The sequence below is a fragment of the Aedes aegypti genome, chromosome 2 (genome assembly GCF_002204515.2).
Source record: "Aedes aegypti strain LVP_AGWG chromosome 2, AaegL5.0 Primary Assembly, whole genome shotgun sequence".
In the NCBI taxonomy this organism is placed as follows: Eukaryota; Metazoa; Arthropoda; class Insecta; order Diptera; family Culicidae; genus Aedes; species Aedes aegypti.
This window is the reverse complement of record NC_035108.1, coordinates 421,820,601-421,846,077: the sequence shown is the minus strand read 5'-3', so window position 1 is coordinate 421,846,077 and position 25,477 is coordinate 421,820,601. Positions and strand designations below refer to the sequence as shown.

The window sequence follows — 25,477 nt, the reverse complement described above, 5'->3', positions numbered from 1 at the left end:
ATAGTCATCTTGTTGCACCATTACAAATGGAAAACTTTGCTAGAAAATAGGTTGAACCAAGTGTTGCAATTTAATACTAGAATTACATGGTCTGTTTTTTATGTGTTATGTATCTATCAAAAATAAGCCGCTAGAATTGACAATTTCAAGCAAAGGTAATAAAATTTATTTTCCAATATCGTACACTTTATCATTCACTCTTCTCTATATTATTTTAAATAAAAATCATACGATTGAATGAGGTGGCTCATACTGCCCCGTTGGGTGGCTCATAATGCTCCATAAGGTTGGTGAACACGCATAAAAACATGGTTTTCAAAACGTTCCTAAAATAATTTTGAAGTTTATGCTAACATTAATTATCGACATAACATGGAAGAAAACATGTTATAGTACAAGTCATTAGCATTTAAACGATAGTTTTTGCTGTTTTTCTATGCATTTCATGACGTTTTCCTTAGGCGGCCCATATTGCCCCGATCATCCTTATTTTTGAATAAAAATACTGAATTTGTGGCCTACATTGGAAAAAAAATCAGATCTTAATGTCGAATTAAAAATAAGTAATTGTTTATTTTAATGAAATTCTGTCTCAAGATAGGTTAGTATGTTTACTAACAACCGTTCGTACATCGCAAGATAGGCACTTTTAAGAATTGTCATAAATAAATAAAATTAGCGTGTCATTTTCAAAAACAAAACTAAGCAAGTCAAAGTCATAATTCTTTCAGAATTTAATGAAGCTCAATAAGCTAGCCAATTTAGTCTGATCAGTTTACATGGAATTATCGAGAATTCATATAAAAAATTGATATTTTGTGACCCACACTGAAAAAAAATCAAAATTTGAAGTCAATTTAAAGATAAATGTCTATTTTTATTAGGATGAATTTTTAGATTTAGAACTAATTTGACCAAATTGACTGGCTCATTGAGCTTCATTAAGTTCTGAGATAATTGTTACTTTCACTTGTTTAGTTTTGTTTAAAAATGACATGCTAAAAATAATTTAAGACAAAGTAGAAAAACTTTTTTTCCTTAAAAGTGCTATTCTCGCGACATATGGACAGTTAGTAGTAAACACCTATTACAAAATGCCATTTTTTAAAATCGACTTCCAATTTTGATCTTTTTTTTTGCGGTTACACTGCACACATGAGACTTGGCTTTATGCCAAACGGGGTACAATCTTACTTAGTAAAGGTCTTCACATCCACAGAATTTCATTGATATCTGAGAGGGTAGTGCCAACTCGGAAACGATTTGGCACGAAATGGGTTAGAAGGGAAATATCTAACTTTCTTATTTGTATAAATTATGATAAACATGCTTCAACAAAGTTGTAGGTCATCCAATTTCAACCAACTTTGACAAAACAAACTTTTTTGAAGCTTCTCCGATTTTTTTTGTTGACCGATTTAGCGTTTATTTTTTAATGTTGGCATAGGATGGTCAATGGAAAACTGTTTTTCAGGTTCTAGCGATAGAATTCTAATATCTCATCAAAGTAGTCTTTGATCCACGTTTACAGCTTTGAACAACAGTAGGGGAAGGGGTGGTAAAATGTACACCTTAAGGAAATCATCTTGTTTCTGAGAGAAAAACGAGGAATTTGTATAATTCCATCGCACAACATCAAAAATAGGGATGTAATCTATAGCAGCAACATGGATTCAGACTAAAATGGCTAAATTTTCACATATTTTTATCGCTATCAAAAAGCGATGCATATGTTCATTTTACCTGCACTATGTGGGTAAAAGAAACAGCGGTTGGTGGTAAAATGAACACCACGCAAAAAACGTAGGCAAAACAAATATTTCTGAAAATTTGCATTGCCCCACCGAAAATACATCCATTATTGATTGTAACCCATTCAAAAAGAATTCTAAAGGTATCAGATTTGACATCATATCATAACGATATTCACCTCACTGAAAATCCTCAAGTCTTCCGAGCTAAAAGTTACGTAAGTTCTAATTTTCAAAGGTGGTTTTCTAAAATCTTAGTTTTCGTTGATATTTTCATTTCAATTGACCCACGTATCAACTCGAACACTCAGGTTTATGCTCTAAATCGTCCGTGCGTGATAAAAATTCATCGAAATTTGTTTTTTCTCGGTAAAAGGCACGGTGTTCATTTTACCACCCCTGTTCATTTTACCACCACTTCCCCTATTTGGTGATTGACGGTACTAGCTATCTCCCTTCCGTTTGGAATTTATTGATGTTTTTCAAGCTATATTTGCATGAAAATTTGCATATTATTGAGTTCTTAGTAATTAAGTTCATTATACTGGTGCTAGAAAGAGTAACCTGCAAGGTTGTGTTAAACGGGGACGAAAAAAATCACACTAGCTATAATCGACCCAACCAAATTTATACCACCGTCAAAGCAACCACAACGCCACCAATATGATGGACCAATGCACGAGTTCACTATCTGACGTTTGAGCGTTGCCGTGTTATTTACATGACCATGACAACGAGTGAATTCGGCACCGCTCAAACGTCAAACTAGTGAACTCGTGCATCGGTCCAATGAAAATGGTACATAAGTAGATGAAGAAAACAAACAGCGATGATCGTTTGTCGTTGGTGTTTTTGATCTGCACTAGCAGAATAGTGTCAGTATTCGAAAAATGAGTATCTATGAAGTTTATGTAATTGAAAAAATATATACTTTGATACGATAAATGAACAATACGTGTGCTTAAGTTGTGTTGAGTGTGCAAAACTTAAAACTTCTCGAAGCGCAATGTAAAATAGTCCAGCTATAACTTCATCATTCTGTTCGCGAGTTTCATAGGCGGTTGACGATCAGAAGATAAAAAAGAAACTGATAAGCGGTAGATTGATAATTTCACCCCTGAAATGTACTAGATATTTACGAATGATGGTATGGGAAGAGCATCTTTAAACTTTGAGCGACATTAACTAAATGCCTCATATTTCCATATGGGACTGTTATGCCTTTATGGACAGCATAGCTCTCAGTTAATAACTATAGCAGCGCTCATAAGAAAACTAATCTGAGAATTAGGCTCTGTTCCAGCAAGGTAGTGCCAAAAATGAAAAAAAAAACCTTTGTGGTGCAGGGCATAATCTCAGAGGCGTCGCGTCCGCATGTGCAACATGTGCACTGCACAAGTGGCAACTCGTTCATCCAAACCACCTACAACATGTACTGCTTTTGAAGTTCAATATTCTTCCAACAATATTTATCCCATTTCATGTTTCTATTGCTATTAGCCCATTTCAATTATTTCTATTGCTGATAGGTGCAACACAATTTTCACCTATCAATTAATAAATTTTTGATAAGCAAATGAAATGCAATAGCTGGTTCATGCGATCTGGGACCTAATTTTCCTAACGCGCTTCGCGCGATGTATGCTCCGCAACATTTTGTTCCATGCTACACATTGCTGCTGTGACGATGAAAACCAACGTGTGCACTCTCATCGGGAAACGCGCTGCCTTGTATCGTACACGCATCTGGGACCTAATTTTCCTAACGGTGAGGCCATAGTAACGCGTCTGCGTCCGCGAACGCGATGCGATCAAAGGATTTCCTGTTGTTGATATTCTGCTTTGTGGGCTCGCACACGCGGACGCGTCGCTCGACGCGTTTACTATGGCAGCGCCCTAACGCGCTTCGCGCGATGTATGCTCCGCAACATTTTGTTCCATGCTACACATTGCTGCTGTGACGATGAAAACCAACGTGTGCACTCTCATCGGGAAACGCGCTGCCTTGTATCGTACACGCAATCCTGCATATGTGGTAGAAAGCTTTTTGAACTACAAATGCCAGTGTGTTAGTAGCCAAAGCGTCAACTCTGGCCGGTGCACAGTTTTGCTACATCAACAAATTTGATCAGTTCGAGCGTGCGGATGACGAGACAAGAGAGAAATCAGTCCACGAGAGAGATCCATTTTGCTTGCTCTCACGCTTGTAGTGTGAAGTACAAGCGTGATTTTTCTGGCGGCTGGCGGTAGGAAGCTTTTGCTAGTTGGCTTGGCACTCAGTACTCACGCTGTTGCTTTTTGTTGTTTACTGGTTAAAACCCGCGCTGATAACATGCAGCATTAGCACGGTGGCCAATCAGATGACAACTAACTCAAGAGCGGTCGCGTCCTTCGTCAACCCCAGCATATTCACGCTTGTAGTATGTTTTAAAAGTCAGCATATTTCATGATGCGTGCACTAAGTAGGGTAAGGAGGGTCAGTATGGTCTTACGAGGTAATATGATCCACCTTTCATTTGAACTTAAAAACCCGATTTTGATCCTGATAACCTTAGGACCTCATAAAGTATACTTCAATTAGCCGTCAACGTAAAAACCGTGCAAAAATCTGATTTTGTACTTCATATATTCATGAAAATCTAAAGCGTTGATGCTACTACGAAAATCTTATATAATTTTGGATGTATAAATAAGCTTTGTATAAAGTTTTGTTTATTGTTTATAATTTTTCACAGCAATTCGAAATTGATTCTGAAACAAATTTTCAATACAACAGAATTTATATGGAATATCTAGGAACGGGGCAATATGGTTATAGCCGGTCAAAGCTAAAAAATATACAATCAATACATGCAATTTTTGCAGTTTCATTGCAATAACGTTGCCGCACGTGATTTGAATTATGACTTTTATTTTTAACTAGTTAAACCTATTTCAACGACAAAGTTGCTGACAAATGAAGCTCTTAGAACCGTGATTTATTGGACTGTCAGCAAAACATACAATTTCATGATTCAAATCAGGTTTCAACCGAGTTTTTGTATAAAACTCTCTCATACATATTGCCTTCTTATAAATTAAGCCTTGCAAACGGTTTTACAATTAAAATAATAAGATTTAGTATTGTGGCTTATATTGCCCCGTATTGAAAACCATTTCGCTCCGTATAGTGTAAAATCACACACAAAATAGTGTTTATCCAAAGAATTCTTAACGGAATTCTAAGTAATCTTTTTTACAAAATACAACTATACAATATGAAAAAAGTAGGGCGCATAGAAACAAAGTGACCTATAGTTAGGAATGTTACTATTATGTAATCACAATCTTAAAAAAACCCTGAAATATTTTTGTTTGATAGAAAAAAAAGTATGGTCAATTTTAAAAATAAAAATTTTACTATATTTCTCATACAAAGCAAGAAGAAAATGATAAATTCTGTAGTATGTTTGATAGCTCAAACATTTATTTCCGATTTCTAAGATGATCAAAAATTTAAATAATGTTTGAGTATCTTATTTTTTTTCACATTTGAAATATGAAAAAAAAAATTTTGACTTTTCTTCGAGATGCACTTAAAAAGTGTTTATTTTTGAATTGAAATGAAAAAAAATACTGATCGTTTCTAAACTGTAATTCTATTCGTCAGTGCTGCTGAAATCGTTACTGATGACCCGCATATGTAATTAGAATTATTTTTTATGTTCAAATTTACAATTTGCCCATAATCATGAAAATTGGTAAAATAGAAAAAAAAAACTATTGGTGTAGTTGATAAATCAAACTCAACAACCCGAATTTCATATGTTATCTTAAACGTATTCAAACAACTGAAAAATTAGAAGAAAGTTATATTTGAACACACATTTTTATTAAAAATAGTTTGAATCCAAGGTATACCTAATAATGACAAAAATAAAATTATACTAATTTAGAAGTGCACAGGTTGACAATGAGGCCACGCGACGCCTCTGCATAATCTTTCTGAGGCAGGTTCTTCTGGAGCCCGTAAAAGGTTAGAATTACAAAAACTATGTGCTTTCATATTTTGTTGATAAACAAGGATCATGATACCACTGCTTCCTATGCGAGCCCTGCCACGCTCGGTTCCGCCAACCAAGATACTCTTTTGACGTAGGGGGATTAGGGGCATAAGGAACACCCGGGGCGAAATGGACACCCCCTCAATCTCTGAGAATATGCATACTTCATCAAAAGTTCATACACTGCATTAAATCTGTATTGTATTTGAAATATTTGACGATAAAAAAGTTTGTGTTTTGCTTCAATTGTCCTTTGAAATTTGACTTTAAGTTTTTCTCTGCTTCAAATTGGTAAATAAGCAAGCCAATGGGAGAATCTATTTTTTGAGCAAAATAACGAACCCAGAAAGGTTCTTTATAGCTCTTATGATAGAGGGAGAGACTTTTCACACATCGGAATGACTGACAGACATTAAATATTTTGAAATCATTAAATTTCATGCAAGTGTTCATTTTGCCCCGAAACCTTTTTACTAGCCTTGTATTGGACCTAATTTTCTATCTCACTTTTCTGGCATTTGATATGATTTTTATTACCATGAATGAATGTATCACGTCGTACTAACATTAAACTTGAAAACTAGCCGGGAATAATTTAAAAAATTTCATTGTATAGTCTTAAAACAAGCATTAACTTCATGTGTCCATTATGCCCCGAATTCCCCTACATATCATCAGTCCTACTTTTGCTACCACACATTTCAGATTGATGAATAGGTCTGAAATCTTTTACACGACTGACAATCAGATTTATTGTAGCGTAACTTTCCAAATGGACTTATCTAACATTGAAAGGCTTTCTTTGTTTACTTTTTAATAAACAACTAGGCTACATTGACCTCTTCTGTTGCGTTTCAATATGAAACGCTAGCCAAGAGTATTGTCTTTTGATTCATATTGGAAAGCTTCATAAAAGAATTAGTACTGCACTGTTGTAATCGAAAGAGAGCGAGAGAGGAGAGATTCTCTCATTGTTACATAGGTCCTTAAGTAAAGATCAGCGAGTATTCTTTGATTCGTTTGAGTAAAGACGAGTGATTCACAGAGTTATCCACAATATCCATATAGGTAGCTCGCGAAGCAAACAAATTGACTGGATCGGCTGAAAAAATGTCTCGTTTGCTAAGCTCGACTCTTAGCATAACACCTTCTAGCGTGATATTGAATTATAGGCCCGAAATCCCATCAACTTGCCGTAGCATTTGTAATTCAAAACATGATTAATAAGGTCAAACTAAGGACAAATTTGTTTATTGTAGCTTTTTAGTGTGGAATGTAACATAATTGTTCATCCTGGGAAAACATGATGGGATTACTTGAAAAACGAGCACTATTCGAAATATGAGTTCTGACGGGACAGGAATTAATTATGATAAGCTTCCCGGGAAACCGTGCGGTTTTTTCTTGAAATGCAACTTCCAATAAGCGAAAGTAGGTAGGACGTGACAAACCGCATCAATCACAGTATCGACAATCAATCAATTGCATTAGGGAAAGCTTAACACAAACAGATGGCAATCTGCGGCACGTTATGTGATCCCAAGAAATACGAGCACGACCGCAATAAAACTATCGTAAAACTAACTCTAATGAAACCAATACGCATAGAAATTGCCTAGTTGTGGTGGATATGGGGATCTCTCAAAGGGGCGAATAATAAAACAATTAAACCTCAACAATACATCCCACCGAATTGCCGCTGCTGTTGCTGCTGCTATAGTTGTTAATATGGTGGATACTTATCGACCACGCACGAAACAGTACACCGACCGCCACCCTGGCACTGACTGGTGGGCGTTTTGGAGGAGATAACGCCATCTGGAGGAGAGCGGAGAAGGCTGTAGCAGCAGACTCGGCAATCATATATTTTAACACGTTTCTCGTTATCATCGAGCTGGTGAACTTGGTTGGGTGCCGACAGACAGTCAGTCAGTGGTAGACACGAGCAGCGCCCATAAGGAGATAGCGAACAGGCAACCGAAACCACTGACGCACTGTGGGTCCCTTTAGTCTACGAAGCGGTCATATAGTATTTGACAGTAGTATTCTTCCAAATCAGCTCCCAAGAATGCTCGACAACATTCTCTTGATTGGGAATGCTTTCGAAATTCTGAGTAGATTGATTTTCAATTGGTCAGGTAAGTTTTATAAGGAATTTTAATTTAAAAATTTTTGTTTCTCAATTCAGAAAAACTTGTTTTAATTTGTTTTGCACATATTTTGTCATAGCATGATAACGATTATCTTCTTCGTTTCAAGTACCACTGTAGGTGTTGAGTTGTACTACTGTGGCTATTCGGTTCGTTCATTTAAGGGTCCCATAAAATAACAAAACTGCTTGCCGACGACGACGACGACGCGAAGGTTCGAACGTCGGCGGCACCATCAGCAGAAAACTTACTTCTCCGACGAAGAATTGCGTGATTTCGATTTCCACTCAGCCAAATTAGATTTCATCGTCATCATCAGCGGAACTGTGAACTTCGAAGTGGTACCTCACAGCCGTTGTCGATCACGAACGTTCTTCCCGTTGGGATGCGAATTTCTAAGCGTTCGGTGGAACTTTCATAGTGGAATTCATAAATTGACCAACCCTCATTCCGGTGTGTGGCTTTTGATCCAAAAACAGATTGAAACACTGCGTGTTTTTTGCACTTTCTACCCAGGGAAGCCTCGCGCGGTTATCTTTGACACTATCTTCGTTTTAGTTGGAAACTACCAATTTTCTCGGTTTGATCCGAGCTCATGAAAAAATGCACGGTCGCCGAGAAAGTTGCTTTGCTTGAATAAGTAGTGTGAAACTAGGCAGAAAATTAATTCTTCGACTGGGAAGAGGTAGCAAGGTCAAATAATTATCGTTGTAAAGAAATTCGTTTGTATCAGTTATCTTTGAGACCAATTTTAGGTTGAGGAACAGCACTCGACACACTCATAATCATACTTGGTATGAAAAGAGCTAAAAGGAACAAACAAAGCTAAGGGTGAATCTGGGAATTCACAACTTCCTTCCAAAAAAGCGGGATTAAAAACTGTCACTAAACGTGGCAAGAATGGAATGAAGGACGTTTCTCCGGAAATACACGCTTTCTTGCAAGGGTGAAATGATTGATATTGATAATTGCATCGAAATGAGCAATCAGTTCGATGCTCTAGGCAAATTATTGAACATCAAATCGAAGCGGCCTCTAGCCCAGGCTCTTAGATTCAAGGAAGGAAACAAAGAGTGCTGCCTATCGTGGTTAGTTGTTACGAATTTGGAGGATTTAGGCAGGAGATTTTGAACTCCATTAGGGGAATCAAGGTTTCCTTCCAAATCGCAGAGAAAGGAGAATGTCACGTTTTACCGGGAATTCTTCAAGATCGCGAACTTCTTCTCGAACATCTTAAAGAGAAGAAGCACAATTTTTTACTCATGACGACCAAACCGAACGTTTGTTTAATGTCGTCTTGAAAAGTCTCTCAAGTGACTTTAAGTCAACTGAAGAGATCAAGAATAGAATAAATAATGTACTTAGATTTTCCCCAGTCCAAGTAATCATTATGAAAAACAGAACCCAATCTGCATTCGCCAGAAAGGGCTTCTCAAGAATATTTCATAGTTAACTTCAACAAAAGTGATCTAAATAATATTGAAGCTTTAGAAAAAGCAAGGCTTATATTCGATGTCCGTGTGACATGGTGTAACATTTCCAGAAACCTGAAGGAAATTTTCAGAACCCCACTCAGTGCCGTCGGTGCCAAAAGTGGGGTCATGGTATTGCCGCATGGATGCTAAATGCATTGTTTGGAGGTTCTTCTCACGCTAAGGACGCTAGTTTTATGAAGAAAGAAACCAACAAGATTGTATGTGGAAATTGCGGGGACAACCATAAGTCTAAGTTTTGGGATGGCCCTGCGCATAAACGAATCGTCGAGGCTCTTACCAGACCAATATGAACGGTAAAGTTTTTCGTAACCGATAATCCGCAGGCAGAATCTCCAACAACGCTCATTTTTCAGTTATCGATCACAAGCTTAAGAATCATACCCCTCAGGTAGAATATAATCATGCGCATTCGCAAGCCAATTTTCTTCCGTTTGAATATTTTAATTTCGAATGGATTAACCCAAGCAAACTCGTATTCCGATATTATAGCAGGCAGTTTCAGATCCTCCCCTTTAAATTGTATTCCTACAGATAATAGAACGGTTATTGTTTCAAACAGTGGCGCGGGAATTGGGTAGGACAGGTAGGACATATACTGCGCACAAAAACACCTGGGTAGGACACTCAAAGAATTGTCTTACCCTTGATTCAACAAAAAAAAAACAAGATCAGCAGGAAGCTTGAAAAAAAAAATTAAACTATTTATCATCTGTATAATATACATACAAACTCGACCAGCTTTCGAAAATATCAAAGTGATTTTATTTATTAAGAACACTACAGGGATCATTCCGAAAATTTGTGTACAGATTTCTCTTTCAATTTTACTAGAAATCTTTTCAGAGATTTTTCAAATGATTCAAAGCGTATCCTAGAATCTGATCCAGATATTTTTTTTTACTAATCCTTCAGCCGAGTCCTTAAGTTCTTACTCTAGGAGATCCAAAGATTTCTACACAATTTCTTCCGAAGAAATTTAAAAAGGTTGATTCCAGAGAGTTAGAAAAAATACTTAAGGCTTAAGGGTTTTTGAAAGTAACCCTGCAAGAATTCCTCCGCCTGTTCATGTGTTCATTCACGTTTCTTCGCAGAAATTCCTCGAGGGGTTTTTCGAACAAATATATTTTTCTAAGAATTTTTCTATCATTTCATCCAGCAATAACCTCCTGCAGCAATAACCAAACATTTCTTAACCTTTCGTCAGTCGCTCAAAAAAAAGTTACACCAGCGGTCGCATCGTGTACTGAGTACACGCGGAGCAATTTTGATTGTCAATCTAAAGCTAGGGAAGATAGAGTATTGATGTCTTCGGCAAATTTCTTCAGTGTAACGGTACCAATCGGCCAGTGGACAAATGAAACTTTGAAAACATCCTCACCCTTCAGTGGCCATCGGAATGTGTCCCGGGGGAACCGATGACGTGGACAACATCTTGATCACAAATATCTCAGGATCTAGATTTTTTAGCAAGATGGTGTCTTCGGCAAAGTTGTTCAGTAGATCAAGGACTAACATGAGATAGGCTGCTTGTTTCGGAATTCTGTCACCAGTTGGCGCTAGTGAGCATGTAATTTTTCAAACACGGATATCTCAGGATCCTGATTACCTAGAAAGATGCGGTCTTCGACAAAGTTGTTTAGTAGGTCAAGAACTATCATATCATAGGCTATCTAACTTGAAATTATGCCATCAGATGGCGCTAGTGAGCATGCAATCTTTCAATCACGAATATGTCATGATCCCGATTTTTTAGAAATATGGTGTTTTTGGCAAAGTTGTTCGATAGTTCAAGGAGTAATATGTGATGATCTATTTAATTCGGAATTCTTTCACCAGATGTCGCTAGTGGATATGACGACATTTTTTTAACACAGATATCTCAGGATCCCGATTACTTAGAAAGTTGACGTCTTCGGCAAAAGTATTGAGTACGTCAAGGTCTAGCATGTGCGCTAGTGAGCATGCTGTATATTGATCGCGGCTATCTCAGGATAGCAGTACCATACCGAAATACCGTAAGGTGGGTCCGGGGAGATAAGAGTCTGAGGCCAAGGGTAATATCGATGCACTGTACACCACATGAGCAATTCAACAAGAATTGCTCAAGTACAGTGCATTGGCTGGTTTTAGTGGGTCGTAGTTGGTGCGGCAACCCCATACTGCCTGAGTTACCTTCTCAGGCGTCTGTTTGCAGGTTTCCCTATTGTAAACAACCTGGTTCGGAATTCTTCCGCTAGATGGTGATACTGAGTATGCTGTATTTCCAATCCAAATATCTAGGATCGTGATTGGATAATCATGAAAATGATGTCTTCAACAAAGTTGTTTATTCTGTCCAAGACTAAAGTATGTTTAACATGTTATAATCCGTTTGATTCGAAACTGTGCTACCAAACGGCGCTATTCAGCATGAAAATTCCACAAGTAAATACTTCAGAATCTTAACTACAGTCAAATTTCCAGTAGATATTTAAGGGATCATCGACTAATGGAAATATTGAGTTGTGGAGCAAATACTCTTTGTAAAGCTGATTGAAGGGAGCATCATAGTAGCCATGATTTTTGTTTTTGTTTCAAGTATGGTTTCATGAGTCAATATCGAGCTATGGAACATCGATTCATGGAGGTTTGACAGTATTTAGAAATATGGCGTTTTCTGTTCTCTTTACAAATTGTGTTGGTTTTTTCTTGAAACAAATTTTTATGAAATTCATCCTCCTTTTCATTTTGACATTTTTTTTTATAAAATCACTTTCTGCTTTGCGTTTTACGAAGTCTTTTCACGCAAACATAATCAATGTATTCATCAGATGTTCGATTAATAGGCTAAATATAAAAATAAGATTGATCAATTTGATTCTAGATTTTGAACGATAATGAACCTTATATCCCTTGTGTTATTTTGTGCTTGCCTATCAATATTTTAACATTTGATAAAACGTGCACTGATAGCCCAAATGATCAGAATCATAAGATGTTCAGAAAATAAAATGCTCACTTTCGCCAGGTTACATAATTCCAAATATAATTGCCCATGACATGTCAGCACTTGCTTACTGAATAACTTTGAAGAAGACGTCAACATTCAAAATGATCGGGAACTCGAGATTCTGCATTAGAAAAATTTGAATTGGGACCTCTAGCGTAGCCTGATGGAAGTACATCTAGCATCCCACTGTATTTTAAATTGAATATGGAAGAATTTTGAGTACATTTTACCCCTTACACGTTGGCCCGTGATATACAGAATAACTTGATCAAAGACGTCATCTTTCTAATCTAATTTAATTTTCAAAATAAGAAACATCAATATGTTTGAAAATCCAATCTCCCGCATCTTCCTTATCATCCTTACCATAAAAATAGTGTTCTGTGAAATTTTCAGCTTTTTCGGTGGTGATTTAAAGGTGGCCCAAAGATAATGTAGGTTTATAGGGAAATTACCATGGAAAATTTTTGAGAAATGTTCCAAACACGTTAGTACTGTAATGTAAGTACAAATTTATCATCCCATAGTGAAAACTCATTCTTCAAACCCTAATGAAGGATGCTGCTGAAAAAAACAAATCCCTTTTGAGCTAAATTGTTTGGGAATTTCTTTTTTAATGTTTGCAGGGCTATAATCCCGTATTAAGCTAAATAAAAGCAAACAAACTCATGAATATCTCTTCACCTATCCGTTGGAATTAATTTATCTCTTCAGCAAATTACTTTATTATAGTTTGAAGAATAAGTTTTTACTATGGGATGATAAATTTGTACTTACAATCTAGTATTAACGTGTTTGGAACATTTTTTAAAAATTCTCCATAGTAATTTGCATATAAACCTACATCGTCTTTGGGCCACCATTTAATAACCACCTAGAAAACTGAAAATTTCACAGAACATTATGTTATGGTAATTATAGTAACGAACATATGCGAGATTGGATTTTCAAACTTTTTTATATTATGAACACCGTGTTGTGGCAAAATTGCGAATCAAACGTCACATCACATGTTTAGTCCTTGATCTACTTTACAGCTTGCCCGATCAAAATACAGCATGCTCACAAGCGCCATCTGGTAGTAGAATTTCAAGTTGGGTGGCCTATAACATGGCATATCATCCACTCAACACTTTTGTTGAAGACGTCTACTTTCTAAGTAATCGGGATCCTGAGATATCTGTGTTCAAAAAATGTCATACTCACTGGTGAAAGAATTCCGAATTAAATAAATCATCACATATTACTCCTTGAACTATCGAACAACTTTGCCAAAAACACCATCTTTCTAAAAAATCGGGATCATGAGATACTCGTGATTGAAAGATTGCATGCTCATTAGCGCCATCTGATGGCAGAATTTCAAGTTAGATGGCCTATGATATGATAGTCCTTGATCTACTAAACAACTTTGTCGAAGACCGCATCTTTCTAGGTAATTAGGATCCTGAGATATCCGTGTTTGAAAAATTACATGCTCACTAGCGCCAACTGGTGACAGAATTCCGAAACAAGCAGCCTATCTCATGTTAGTCCTTGATCTACTGAACAACTTTGCCGAAGACACCATCTTGCTAAAAAATCTAGATTCTGAGATATTTGTGATCGAGATGTCGCATTGCGAAATGTCCACTTCATCGGTTCCCCCGGGACACATTCCGATGGCCACTGAAGGGTGAGGATGTTTTCAAAGTTTCATTTGTCCACTGACCGATTGGTACCGTTGCACTGAAGAAATTTGCCGAAGACATCAATACTCTATCTTGCCTAGTTTTAGATTTATAATCAAAATGCTCCGCGTGTACTCAGTACACGATGCGACCGCTCGTGTGACGGGCCCGGTAAAAATAAGTTACACGAGCGGTCGCACTGGTGTACTGAGTACACGCGTAAAAACATTGGTTAGAAACACGAAGTTTTCGAATACTTTTCGTTGATTTATTCGAAAAATTTCTTCTCTACAAGCAAGAAGAAGAGTAGATCTTGGAATAGGACCAACACCCGGATCAATTTGAAGGGGTTTTCATCGTGTTTTTCGAGTTTTCGCAAAGTGCGTGTACTCAGTACACTAGGGCAACCGACGGTGGGTTAAAAAGTTTCTCAAAAAATTCCCATGCAATATTCAAAAGTTTACTAAAGTTTTTCCTCTAGTTTATTCTACAGTATTTTTTTTTTTGCAATAATTCCTCCGTTCATTTCTACACAAATTTCTATAAAGATAATGTTTAATGTTTTTCGAACAAATTTCTTGGAAAAATCAGGCGGAATACTATCTCGAGATTCGAGTGATATTTTTTTTGATTGTCTTAGCAAATCATCTAGGGAATCTTTTAAATCTTCCTCAAGAGTCTAGGAGTTATTTCAGAGATCCTTGTTTATTAAGGGGACTTTAGAATTAAGCCAAGTTTTATCAGAGTTTACTCTAGGATTTTCATTAGAATACCTCACGAATTTATTTTTCAGAAAAAATTTCTTGGCATTTCCCTGGAGACATTCTTACAAGGGAAGGTCACGATGGTGTTACACGGGGTTTCCAACCGGACTATTTTTGTTAGATCCTACATGTCGAAATATGAAAAACCCCAAAGCCTTTCGGGTGATGGACCAGTGGTGTAGCCAGGAGGGGCTCTGAAAGGGGTAATTTTTTGCGGATATAATATTATTGAGTTAAATGAAAATTTGACGAAAAGATTTTTTCAGTATTTTTTGTGATAGTAAAGAAAAGAATTTATATTAATGTTTGTTAATAATGTATTTTTTCATGCCATAGGCGTACCCAGTATGGGTTTTTCTTGACATATTATTAAAATAAAACCAACTTTGTTTAGGTGTTGATATTTCGTGCATTTCATGGTTTTCTTATTTCTTTCATAGAAGACATGCATTTTTTTTCAATAGTGCAATTAGAAAGGGATTGTCAAGAATGAAGCAGTAGTGTAGCCAGTAAGGGTCCATGTGGAATCATTTTGCCACTTTACCTCTTTATTTTTTTTTTTGTTTTTTTTTTTTTTTTGAGCCTGTTATTGAACTAATGTGTACTGTTTGTATGCTTGTTAATTTCAGTTGTAACAAAATAATAAAATTTAAGGTGAAACTATATAAGAGACAGTTGTATTGCCTGTAATGTAACTTACGTCACACACAGTGCCAAATAAACGTAAAATGGTTTTACTCTATCTTTAAATTACGTAACGCTTTTGGAAGAAACTCGTGATATATTCGAGTGTTAAGGTCGGTAAAAAATATATAATGCTGTTACAAAACATTAAAACAAACAAAATATTACAAATGTTTACTCTTTCGCATCAATGTGTTTGGAGATTGTTTGTATCTTAACACTAGTCATCTCTCTCCAGAATACTTTACATTTTCCCAAGTAGATTATTGGACAAACTAGGCTCGTCAAAACCTCGGAGCTACTTCAATACATTCTGATTTTTTTTATTCTGACCAGTGATTGAAAACAAGCCCTTTCTGATTATACGATTCTGATAAAAAGTCACACCATATGTAACACCATCGTGACCTTCTCTATTAAGAAAAAATGTATCAAGAGAAAGAATATATTGAAGGCGAATTAGGGGATAGGTTGACAAGGGAAAAAAACGAAAGCAATCCCTGAAATTCTGAGGCTATTTTATTCTACTTGAGAAAATGTAGAATAGAAAGGATGGTGAATAGAAAGATATGGACCAGTGAAACGATGCAAACAAATTTACAAACAAAAATGTTTCGGAGGTAAGGGAATTGATGAAATATTAGTGAAATTCTAGTATTAGAGTTATGTAAATGATAAAATGTATCAATTACTATACAGCTGTCTTTTATTCTGCTATAATTATTAATAATTCAAGAAAACTGTAATTATTAATATATTTGAAATATTAGAAAATAATTTGAAAAAAATATCAAAAATTGCTTACATTGATGCTTTAACTGACTACACTACTGGTTTACGAACGTTCCAACAAACTTTGGAATTCTACACATATTTGCAATCTGGAAAACAGTCCCATTTATGACCTCGGAGGATTTTCTTGGCAATATATCTTGTCAGTACTATTTGTATCTCCATATCTTCTTCATTATTCAACTGGCCCTTTCCAAGCTCTTCTTACACTACAGAAAAAACATTAAGTTTATCTCGGGTTCTATGATAGATATTAGAAAACCATGAAGTAAACGGAATATTGACACCAAAATCAATTTGATTTTATTGGAAAAGTATGACAAGAAGAACTTATTCTAGTTACGCCTATGGCATAAAAACACATTTTAAACATACGTTAATGTTAATTCTGTTCGTTACTTTCATAACAAATACTGAGAAAAATCTTTTTGTCAAATTTTCAATTAACTCAATAATATTATATTCGTACGAAATTGCCTCTTTCAGAGCCCCTCCTGGCTACACCACTGGCCCATCACCCGAAAGGCTTTGGGGTTTTTCATATTTCGACATGTAGAATCTCACAAAAATAGTCCGATTGAAAACCCCGTGTAACACCATCGTGACCTTCCCTTGTTAGTAGAATTCCCGAAAAAAAAAACTTTCAAGACATACTAGAGAAAATCTCAAAGGGAGGAGGTATTTTTGTAGAAATCTTAGAAGCAATCTCTGGAGCATTTACTGAAGGTATCTTCAAAGAAATCCGTAGTTAAAATCCTGTATAAATCTTTAAAAACGATTTTCAAAGAAATCTTTGATAGAATTAGTCAACGTTTTGACCGTGAATCTTTGAGGATGACCCGGCGAAATCAATGGATGAATCACTGGATAAAATCTTGGAGGAGTCAGGACTATCTTGAAGCATTTCTCAAGGATCTTTTGGAGGAATTCAGATGATTTCTAAAATTATCTTTGGAGAATTTTTTTTATGGTTTTCCTTGTGAAAATCCGGGTTGAATTCTTGAGGTATCTCAAACAAAATCGTTGGGAATCAATAAAGGCTCTTCTTTTGAAATTTCCGGAGTAATATTTGAACATTTGGGCAAATAATTGAATTAATTTCTAATGAAATTCCTAGATAAAATCATGTAAAAGCTCATACATGTTATTATGTCACGAGGAATAAATAAATTGGACCTTAGATAAATATCTTCCCTGATGCTTTGAAGAATCAAACTCTTATCTCCTGGCTCCTATCATGTTTCGCCTCGTTTTCTTGGTTCCTGTTTGATCTCTTTTCGGCCTCATTTTGGTTTCTTTTATGTCTTTTTTTTTCTGGCACGACGTCTTCAATTTCTTATTTTTAAAGCACTCGGTTCGCTACCAGCTTTGTAAAGAAGACAAGCTTTCTTAGTCTTGTACTGTCATGAGCATGAGCATGAGCATTGATGACCGTACAATTTGCTACTCCGTGATTAAACAGAATAATCGAAATTGTACAGGGAACCAACAGATGTAGCTTGGGGGTAGCATACCATCTTCAATGTACATTTTCGAGGACTCTGAAATTAGTAATGTCAATAACGGCGCCGGTCACGTCCTTACGGTCATCGGGGAAGGGAAGGAATGTGAGTGTGACATCCATTGTTACTAAAGACCGAGTATACCTCTGCATCTTCCCGTGACAAGGAAGGAGTTTTGTTAGTGGGAGGGCTTAAAACCTGCATGATCAGGATTCACCTTGATAAGTGATGCGATTCATGTAACCACTGTATCAATGTGTTGATATCTTAAGGGGAAGATTAATCGAAGCCAAACCTCAAATTTTCAAGAGCACGGATCTGGAGAACCGAACACCCATTTGAGCTGAAAACTTAATCGATTGGTCACCACCAGCGAGTGACCAATCGATTAAGTTTTCAACTTAAGCGGATGTTCGGTTCTCCAGATCCGTGCTCTTGAAAATTTGAGGTTTGGCTTCGATTCATCTTCACGTTAAACATCGAACTATTCAGAGGTTTGAATCTCGAAATTTTATAAAACATGAATAAGCGCTCATGTCAACAATTTAAGTGTCGAACCATCCATAGTTTGTTCAACAAATACATAAAAAATACATGTCATGATACAAATGTGTTATTACAAGCATGAAATGAGCTCACCAGTTGGTAATCCATCCTCGACTGAACAGTCACAATCTCAGCGTCAACACGCATAAGCAGGAATATAAAATCACTCCGAACGCGTGAAAAATGAAACGGGTAGCTTGTGCCTTCGCAAAGCACTAACCAAGCAAACGAAGCCAACCGAAAGAACACTCCAAGCGCGCGAAAAATAAATCGGACTGCTTGGGCCTTCCCAAATCATAACCAAGCGAACGAAGTCAACCGAAAAAAAAACACTCCGAGCGCGTGAAAATTAATCGGACTGCTTAGGCCTTTGCAAAGCACTCCCGATTGAAGAATGGTTCAATATAGGTGACTACTTAAATAAAAAATCTAACGATAAATTTAGAAGTTGTTTTCACTTCAATTAGTATTAACGTCTCGAAAAATAACCTTTCTTACCCGACAAGACCCAGTGACCCACCGGAATAACTCCGGCCACATGAATATTCCCGTGTTCATCTGGCCACTTCTAAAAATTAGATTTGTGTACCAGTATACTGACAAAAAATTGTTTGAATCCGTTAGTATTCGCTGAGCGGTAAATCAGATTTATGGACATCCAGCGACCTACTTTTTCTGGAGGCCGTTTTGTGTTTTTTTTCCCTAGATGATATGGGGAAATCAGGGTTGGTAGCGACAAATAGTCTTAGAAATAAGAACTTGAGGGAACTCTTGACTGAAAAACAAGCATTTTGTTCATGTTTGTGAACCATAAACCATCTATGACTTATGAATATAAAAATAAACCTAGCATAAATCACGACATGAGAGTTTGATTCCTCATTTAACATTCTAAGAATATTTCTAGGGCTTCCTCGTGAACTCTTGACAAGTATTACTGTTTGTTTTACTGTGAATTACTTTTACATATTACTTTGAAGAGCTCTTCAGGTATTTGTTTTGTGATTTTTACGAACTTTTATTGTAATTCTTCAAAGAATCGTTGAGATACCTTTAAAAAATCAACCTGATTTTTTTTTTAAGAAAACCACGCTATTTCATTAAAAATACACTCCTACATCTACTACGGTTGTTTTTTTTACAGTTTTCTTCATACGAGCCACAGCCATGGCTCAAAAGATCATCAGAATGGTTGGTTCTCTATCATGGCGAAGAAATTACTTGGATGATACCATCAGGAATTGTTCCAAAAATCGTTTCAGACATGTTTCATGAAAGTACCAAACCGAAGCTCTGAATAATCTCTGAAGCTCTACAAGAATTTTTGAAGAAATTCGCATAATTCGTGATAACAGTAATAATTGCTGTAGTATATTAAGTGGCGTGGAACCTTGAGTGAAGTTTTGAAGAATCCATGGAGATTCGGAAACAGTATTTGAAAAAATATTAGTGAAGTGTTTGAACTGCAACAATATTTTGATGAAATGCTGGACAAATTTCTAGAGGAGCCTAATGAGGAATCCCAGATGCAATTTATAGAGGAATTCTTGGAAAAGTTTATAATGTATACTTGTTTTTAATTATGAATCGTGGTTTACGGCTAACCAACCGATTGGAAGTTTAACAACTACCGAAAAGCTAAACATTACGTATAATTTGCAATTGGATTAGATGGACAAATTGATGTGAAGATTTGCGAAAAAGTTACACGTCTTCTTAGTGAGAATCGAACTCACGACTCCCCGATCTCTAGGGCTAGGCATTGGATATATATAGAAAGCGTTGTGTTTGGATGGGCATCTAATTCTTCCGAAAGAGGTGCACTTTGCGAAAAAGAACCACGTGATTATTGAGCTGAAATCGAATTCAGGTTAACTTCTGCGTTCATGAGTCCTCTCATGGCGTAGTGGTTAACGCGCCCCAACTAGAGATCGGGGAGTCGTGAGTTCGATTCTCACAAAGAAGACGTGTAACTTTTTCGCAAATCTTCACATCAATTTGTCCATCTAATCCAATTGCAAATTATATGTAATGTTTAGCTTTTCGGTAGTTGTTAAACTTCCACTCGGCTGGTTAGCCGTAAACCACGATTCATAATTAAAAACAAGTATTTATCGAGCAACGGACTCATGTTCCGTAACCGGTCGTTTGGGAACGTCGCGACCCATTGGAAGCCCACACAATAGATACCTCAGCCAACGCAGTTGCTGGCTAGTGTAGTGTGGTATTCCTATACCTAAAAAACAATGCGCTCTCGGGCTAGGCATTGGATATATATAGAAAGCGTTTTGTTTGGATGGGCATCTAATTCTTCCGAAAGAGGTGCACTTTGCGAAAAAGAACCACGTGATTATTGAGCTGAAATCGAATTCAGGTTAACTTCTGCGTTCATGAGTCCTCTCATGGCGTAATGGTTAACGCGCCCCAACTAGAGATCGGGGAGTCGTGAGTTCGATTCTCACTGAGAAGACGTGTAACTTTTTCGCAAATCTTCACATCAATTTGTCCATCTAATCCAATTGCAAATTATATGTAATGTTTAGCTTTTCGGTAGTTGTTATAATGTATGGATTTAATCTAATAATGCCTTGAGAAAATTTTGAGCAATTCCGGAAAGTTGTTGTGGATGATTTTTTTTTAAAGAATCCTCATAAAAATGCCTGGATCAAATGAAAAAAGGCGTAGGAATTATTGTACGGTTAGAGAAACTTAAAAATAGATTGGAGTACCTTGTACCTTTTAATTCCACCCTAAATGCTTATCTTTGACAGATCACGTATTTTGTCTACCACTTGCAGTCATCTTTAGTGTCATTGGGGCAGTTAGGCATTTAGGGCGGAATTAAAAGGTACAAGGTACTCCAATCTACTTTTAAGTTTCTCTATTGAGATTCTGCTCAGAGGATTCGAATACATTAAAAAGAGATATTGTATGATTTTTTTGTGAAAATATCGATCTCATCGATAACTCTGGAATGAACCTTTGGGGAAGAACTTCTGTAGGACTTGTGGGAAAAATCCTATGAGTAACACTTGGAGAAATCGATGAACGAATCAGTAGAAAAACATCTGGAGGAAATACTGAGATTTTTTCTTCAGAGTAATCTCTGTGAAATTTACTGAAAGTAGTAGCGTAGGGGTGCTCTAAAAATTTCTGGACCAAATTCTGAAGAAATTCCTCTAAGCATCCACTGAAAAACTGCTGGTGGCATCCCTGATGGGATGCTTGAAAGTATTCCAGAGGGAATCACTGGAGAAGTAGTTACGTAAGGTTTTTGTGGAGCCTCTAGAATGTTGAACCAGAATTCGCTGCAAGCAGATTAACCCTCTAATACCCAACCCCGCCTTCAAACGGGGTACACTTTGGAATTTTGTGTATTTTTTCGTAGCTCTGAAATCAAAATGATTTTATTTTAGGCTTAAACCTTGGCTCATAACACTCATAAGCATTTTTTTAAGACTTTTAAAGCTTTTTTGTACTTTTAAAAATTATATTTTTATATAATCTACACATGCTTGGCGTTCATTTAACGTGTAATACAAAAAATCGTACCATTTATATGTTTCTACAATAAACCTACCACAAAAGAAACGCTTGGTGGTAATAAAATAATTTTAAACCTATTTTTCCGTTAGTTACACGGAAAATTAAAATTGTTCCTGAAATAAATTAAAAACTTTATGCTTTCAAAAATACCGTAGGAACTTAAGTTTTTGTTATTATCAAAAATCAATAACTAGAAGAGACTCCAATAAAAAATGGAAAAGGATAGGGATGTGCAAAAATAAAAAATATAAAAATCAAAAAGCTAAATTCATGAATTCGCGAATAAAAATAAATAATTTCCCTAAACGTGTTTAGAACGATTTTAGATGTCGAAAAATGATATATAGATCGAAAATAAAAATTAGGGTATTAGAGGGTTAACTCTCTCTTTCTCACGGTTTTGATCGACTATTTTATTTGTGAAGAAGCGTTTTTATAAAAAATAGTTGAACAAGCAATGTTTGAAACAGTTTTTTTTCAAAATCAGTTTTAAAATTCCTGGTTGTTTTACAACAGTAAATTGATTATTTATGAATAGTTTTACTTTTAAAACATCTTGTTGACTTTTGGATTAATCTGATGAGTATAGAATCATAATCTAGTATCCATCTAGTTCGGTTTAATGGAGTTCTGGAGCTACCATGGAAAAGAGAGAGTTAAGGCAAAAAAGTGACATTAGAGACCATTGACTAAAATTTCGTTTGAGACTTCAACCAAAAATAGACACGTTTTAGATACATGCATTAAAATAGTAATCAAGCCTTTAGAAAGAGACCTGCGAATTTGAAAATTTTATATTTTTCGTACCTGTTGTAATCTTTAATCTTCTCCTGCAAAATTAATTATTTCATATGGTCATGAAAGATACCCAACTAGAACTGGGAATCGTACTTGCTTTTACCATTTTGATAATCCTATGTTCTGCTTCCTTGTTTAGACAAGTTTAATTCAGAATAAATAGAAATAACTAAAAAACAAATGACTGAATATCTCAAGTAGTGTTGTAATAGCGGCGCAGCCGAAAATTTTGTTAATTGAAGAGATTTTGTGTTACAAATAGGGCATATTCTACCATGTATAATTGGTTCGTAATATTTTCCCTGAATGTAGCCGAAATTCCCTGAGAATTCCCGGTTTTTTCCAGGTTGAATAAAATTCCCTGATAATGCCAAGCTTCTTCAGTTAGCAGAGACTCTGCCTTAACCGACTCTAGCCACCTTTGTAGCCAACTGGCTACGCACACTGATTTTGATTCTGATCATGTCCCTGTTTTCATTTAAAACAATCCAATGACCTTAAACTCTTGATCCATCTTAAAAACGTGAGGAGACAGTTTCAACGCACTCGCAATACTGCTTTGAAAATTACATGTTCCTCATTCCTCCCGAGTCGGGTCTAACCCCGAACAGAAGAAAACAATTAAATTAGACGGTGTCAAGTGCGTCACTCCAACCCACCGCCTTATCTACGGTCAGAATCGTTTCGCAACCCGTACTTCAATTAAAGCAATAAAATAATGCCTGTGGAATTGCGTTCCATGGGCAGCAGATCTGACACTGTTCAGCAATTCACCGTTTCTGCTTGGAGGATGAACACTTTCCAAGAGAAAAGTGTTTGGAATGGAGCGATTCAAAAATAGAACCAGTCGATAAAGTTTAGTTCTCAATTGATTGAACTCTTATCGTCATCGATAGACGTTCCCGGTGTAGGTTGATTACGGGTTCCGGTAAAACAAAACAAAAGCAATCGAGGAGCAATCAGGTGCTGCAAAAGAGCAGGTGAACACAAGCAGGAACCAAGAGCTGAGAAGAGCATCAGCTGGAGTGTTGTTGTTCTTTTAGTTCGAAACGGCGCAATGATTGATTGCTTAGAATTTTGTTTGCTTTACGGAGCAATCAATCAGTTTTTGTGCAATTTTACATTATGGGTAGGTCGATGGAACATCGGAATTGGGTACTTACTTGTTCACAACGCGTGTATTCCATAATTGATGAAATTTTCCTCTAGACGGCATTGGTGAGATTCATTAGGAGCAATCGATTAGGTTTCATAGATGTAGAACATTTTGGTATTCCGCATCTGGATGACACCACACCTTACGTTAGTTCATCACTGATATTTATTTGAATAGCCTTCGTTTGAACTGAGGATGCTTCTAAATTACTTTCAGACGTAATCTTAAAACTTCTTGTACAATCTCAGAAAAAAAAGTTTTTGTAGCATAGAAGCAACGATTTTGAACTGCTGAGTTGATTCTCCACATCCAATGAACGAAATATTTTAGTATAATTCCTAAAGGAAAATAAGGCATAACACATGCAGAAATACCTAAAAAAGAAATTCTGAATAAAATCTAGGAGTTTCTGTAAGGAACTCCCAAAAATTCCCAATTCCTCAGGAAATTCACTGTCACTCAACGATCATTTCTTTTCATATGAACATGCTTCAACCAATGATACCACTACAGCTTCACAAAGCAATCTCACTTGCACAAATCTTATTTTTTGCAAATCCCATTTCCCAAGTGCCGATCACCGACAACACTGTTGATAACATCTTCCACTCACTGTTCCCGGACATTATATTACACGACAATCGCCACGATTCGCAAGCTTGCTCACTCGAAACGGCCCGACACATAGTCCATTAATCAGAACCATCCACTCAAACAGCTATATTTTTAACTATGCGCCACTTCTGGTCACTTCCCCGTCATTATCTACGATCTCGGTTGGCTTGGCAGTTACGGGGGATATACTAGCAGGTACACAGCAAAAATTAAAGTCGACGTTTTTTTTTGATTATGTATATATAATCAGATGTAAGTTATTTCGATCACATCCATTTTACAACAATATACCATTAAAATCGTAATCGGATAGACGAAAATTCTTATCTTGCGCTAACTTTTACATCGTTTTTGTTAATTTCTCAGACCAGTTCTATCGATTGCATGACCTCGATTTTCAGCAGTCATCGTCTGGTTTTAAACGTTTGTGAGATGTTATTGTACACCATATTTGCGATGGGACTGATGGGCAGCTTAATGAAGTATTATTACAATTCTTTTTTGCTGTGTATGACACATTCACAGAATTTTCTTCCCCTCAATATCTACCATCGTGGCCGATTCAATTTGAAACGCGTCGTGGGCGCTGTTGCACTGAATGCAACCGTCGTCTGACTGATTTTCCAAAAAATAAATAACCGGAAAATTTGGAACTCCGATGACTACTTTCACACCGCAAGTCACGCCGAAATGATCGTACTGCAATCAAAAACACTCATTCACAACGACGACGACGGACGTGGCGCACCGCTGATTTTAGAGCCGCTTCTGAGACATATGTTTTTGTTTTTGACCAGCCGTCGAGAGAGAGCAGCGCACACAGAGACACAGATCGTTGATGAGAGTCGAGTGCCTGTACACGGTAAAAAATAAGCACCATGCTCTCAACAGTTCTGCACTTGGATTTGCACTACTGTTGAATCTTGACAAAATCAAGGTAATAGCACTTGAATTCAACGTTGCATGTTTTGAATT

At 36.5% G+C, this 25,477-nt stretch overlaps 1 protein-coding gene across 5 annotated transcripts in view; it reads right to left on the bottom strand.

The window, feature by feature from the left end:
* The window catches only part of LOC5568929, a 440,477-nt gene that overhangs the window by 233,301 nt on the left and 181,699 nt on the right, over positions 1-25,477 (bottom strand). The window contains exon 1 of one of the 5 annotated variants that reach the window (XM_021847493.1): positions 23,895-24,157. The exons of the other annotated variants lie outside the window; for them this stretch is intronic. Within the exon in view, the coding sequence (XP_021703185.1) occupies positions 23,895-23,918 (24 nt within the window). The 5' untranslated portion in view covers positions 23,919-24,157. Of the gene's footprint in view, positions 1-23,894; positions 24,158-25,477 lie in introns of those variants that run through there. 5 annotated transcript variants of the gene reach the window in all.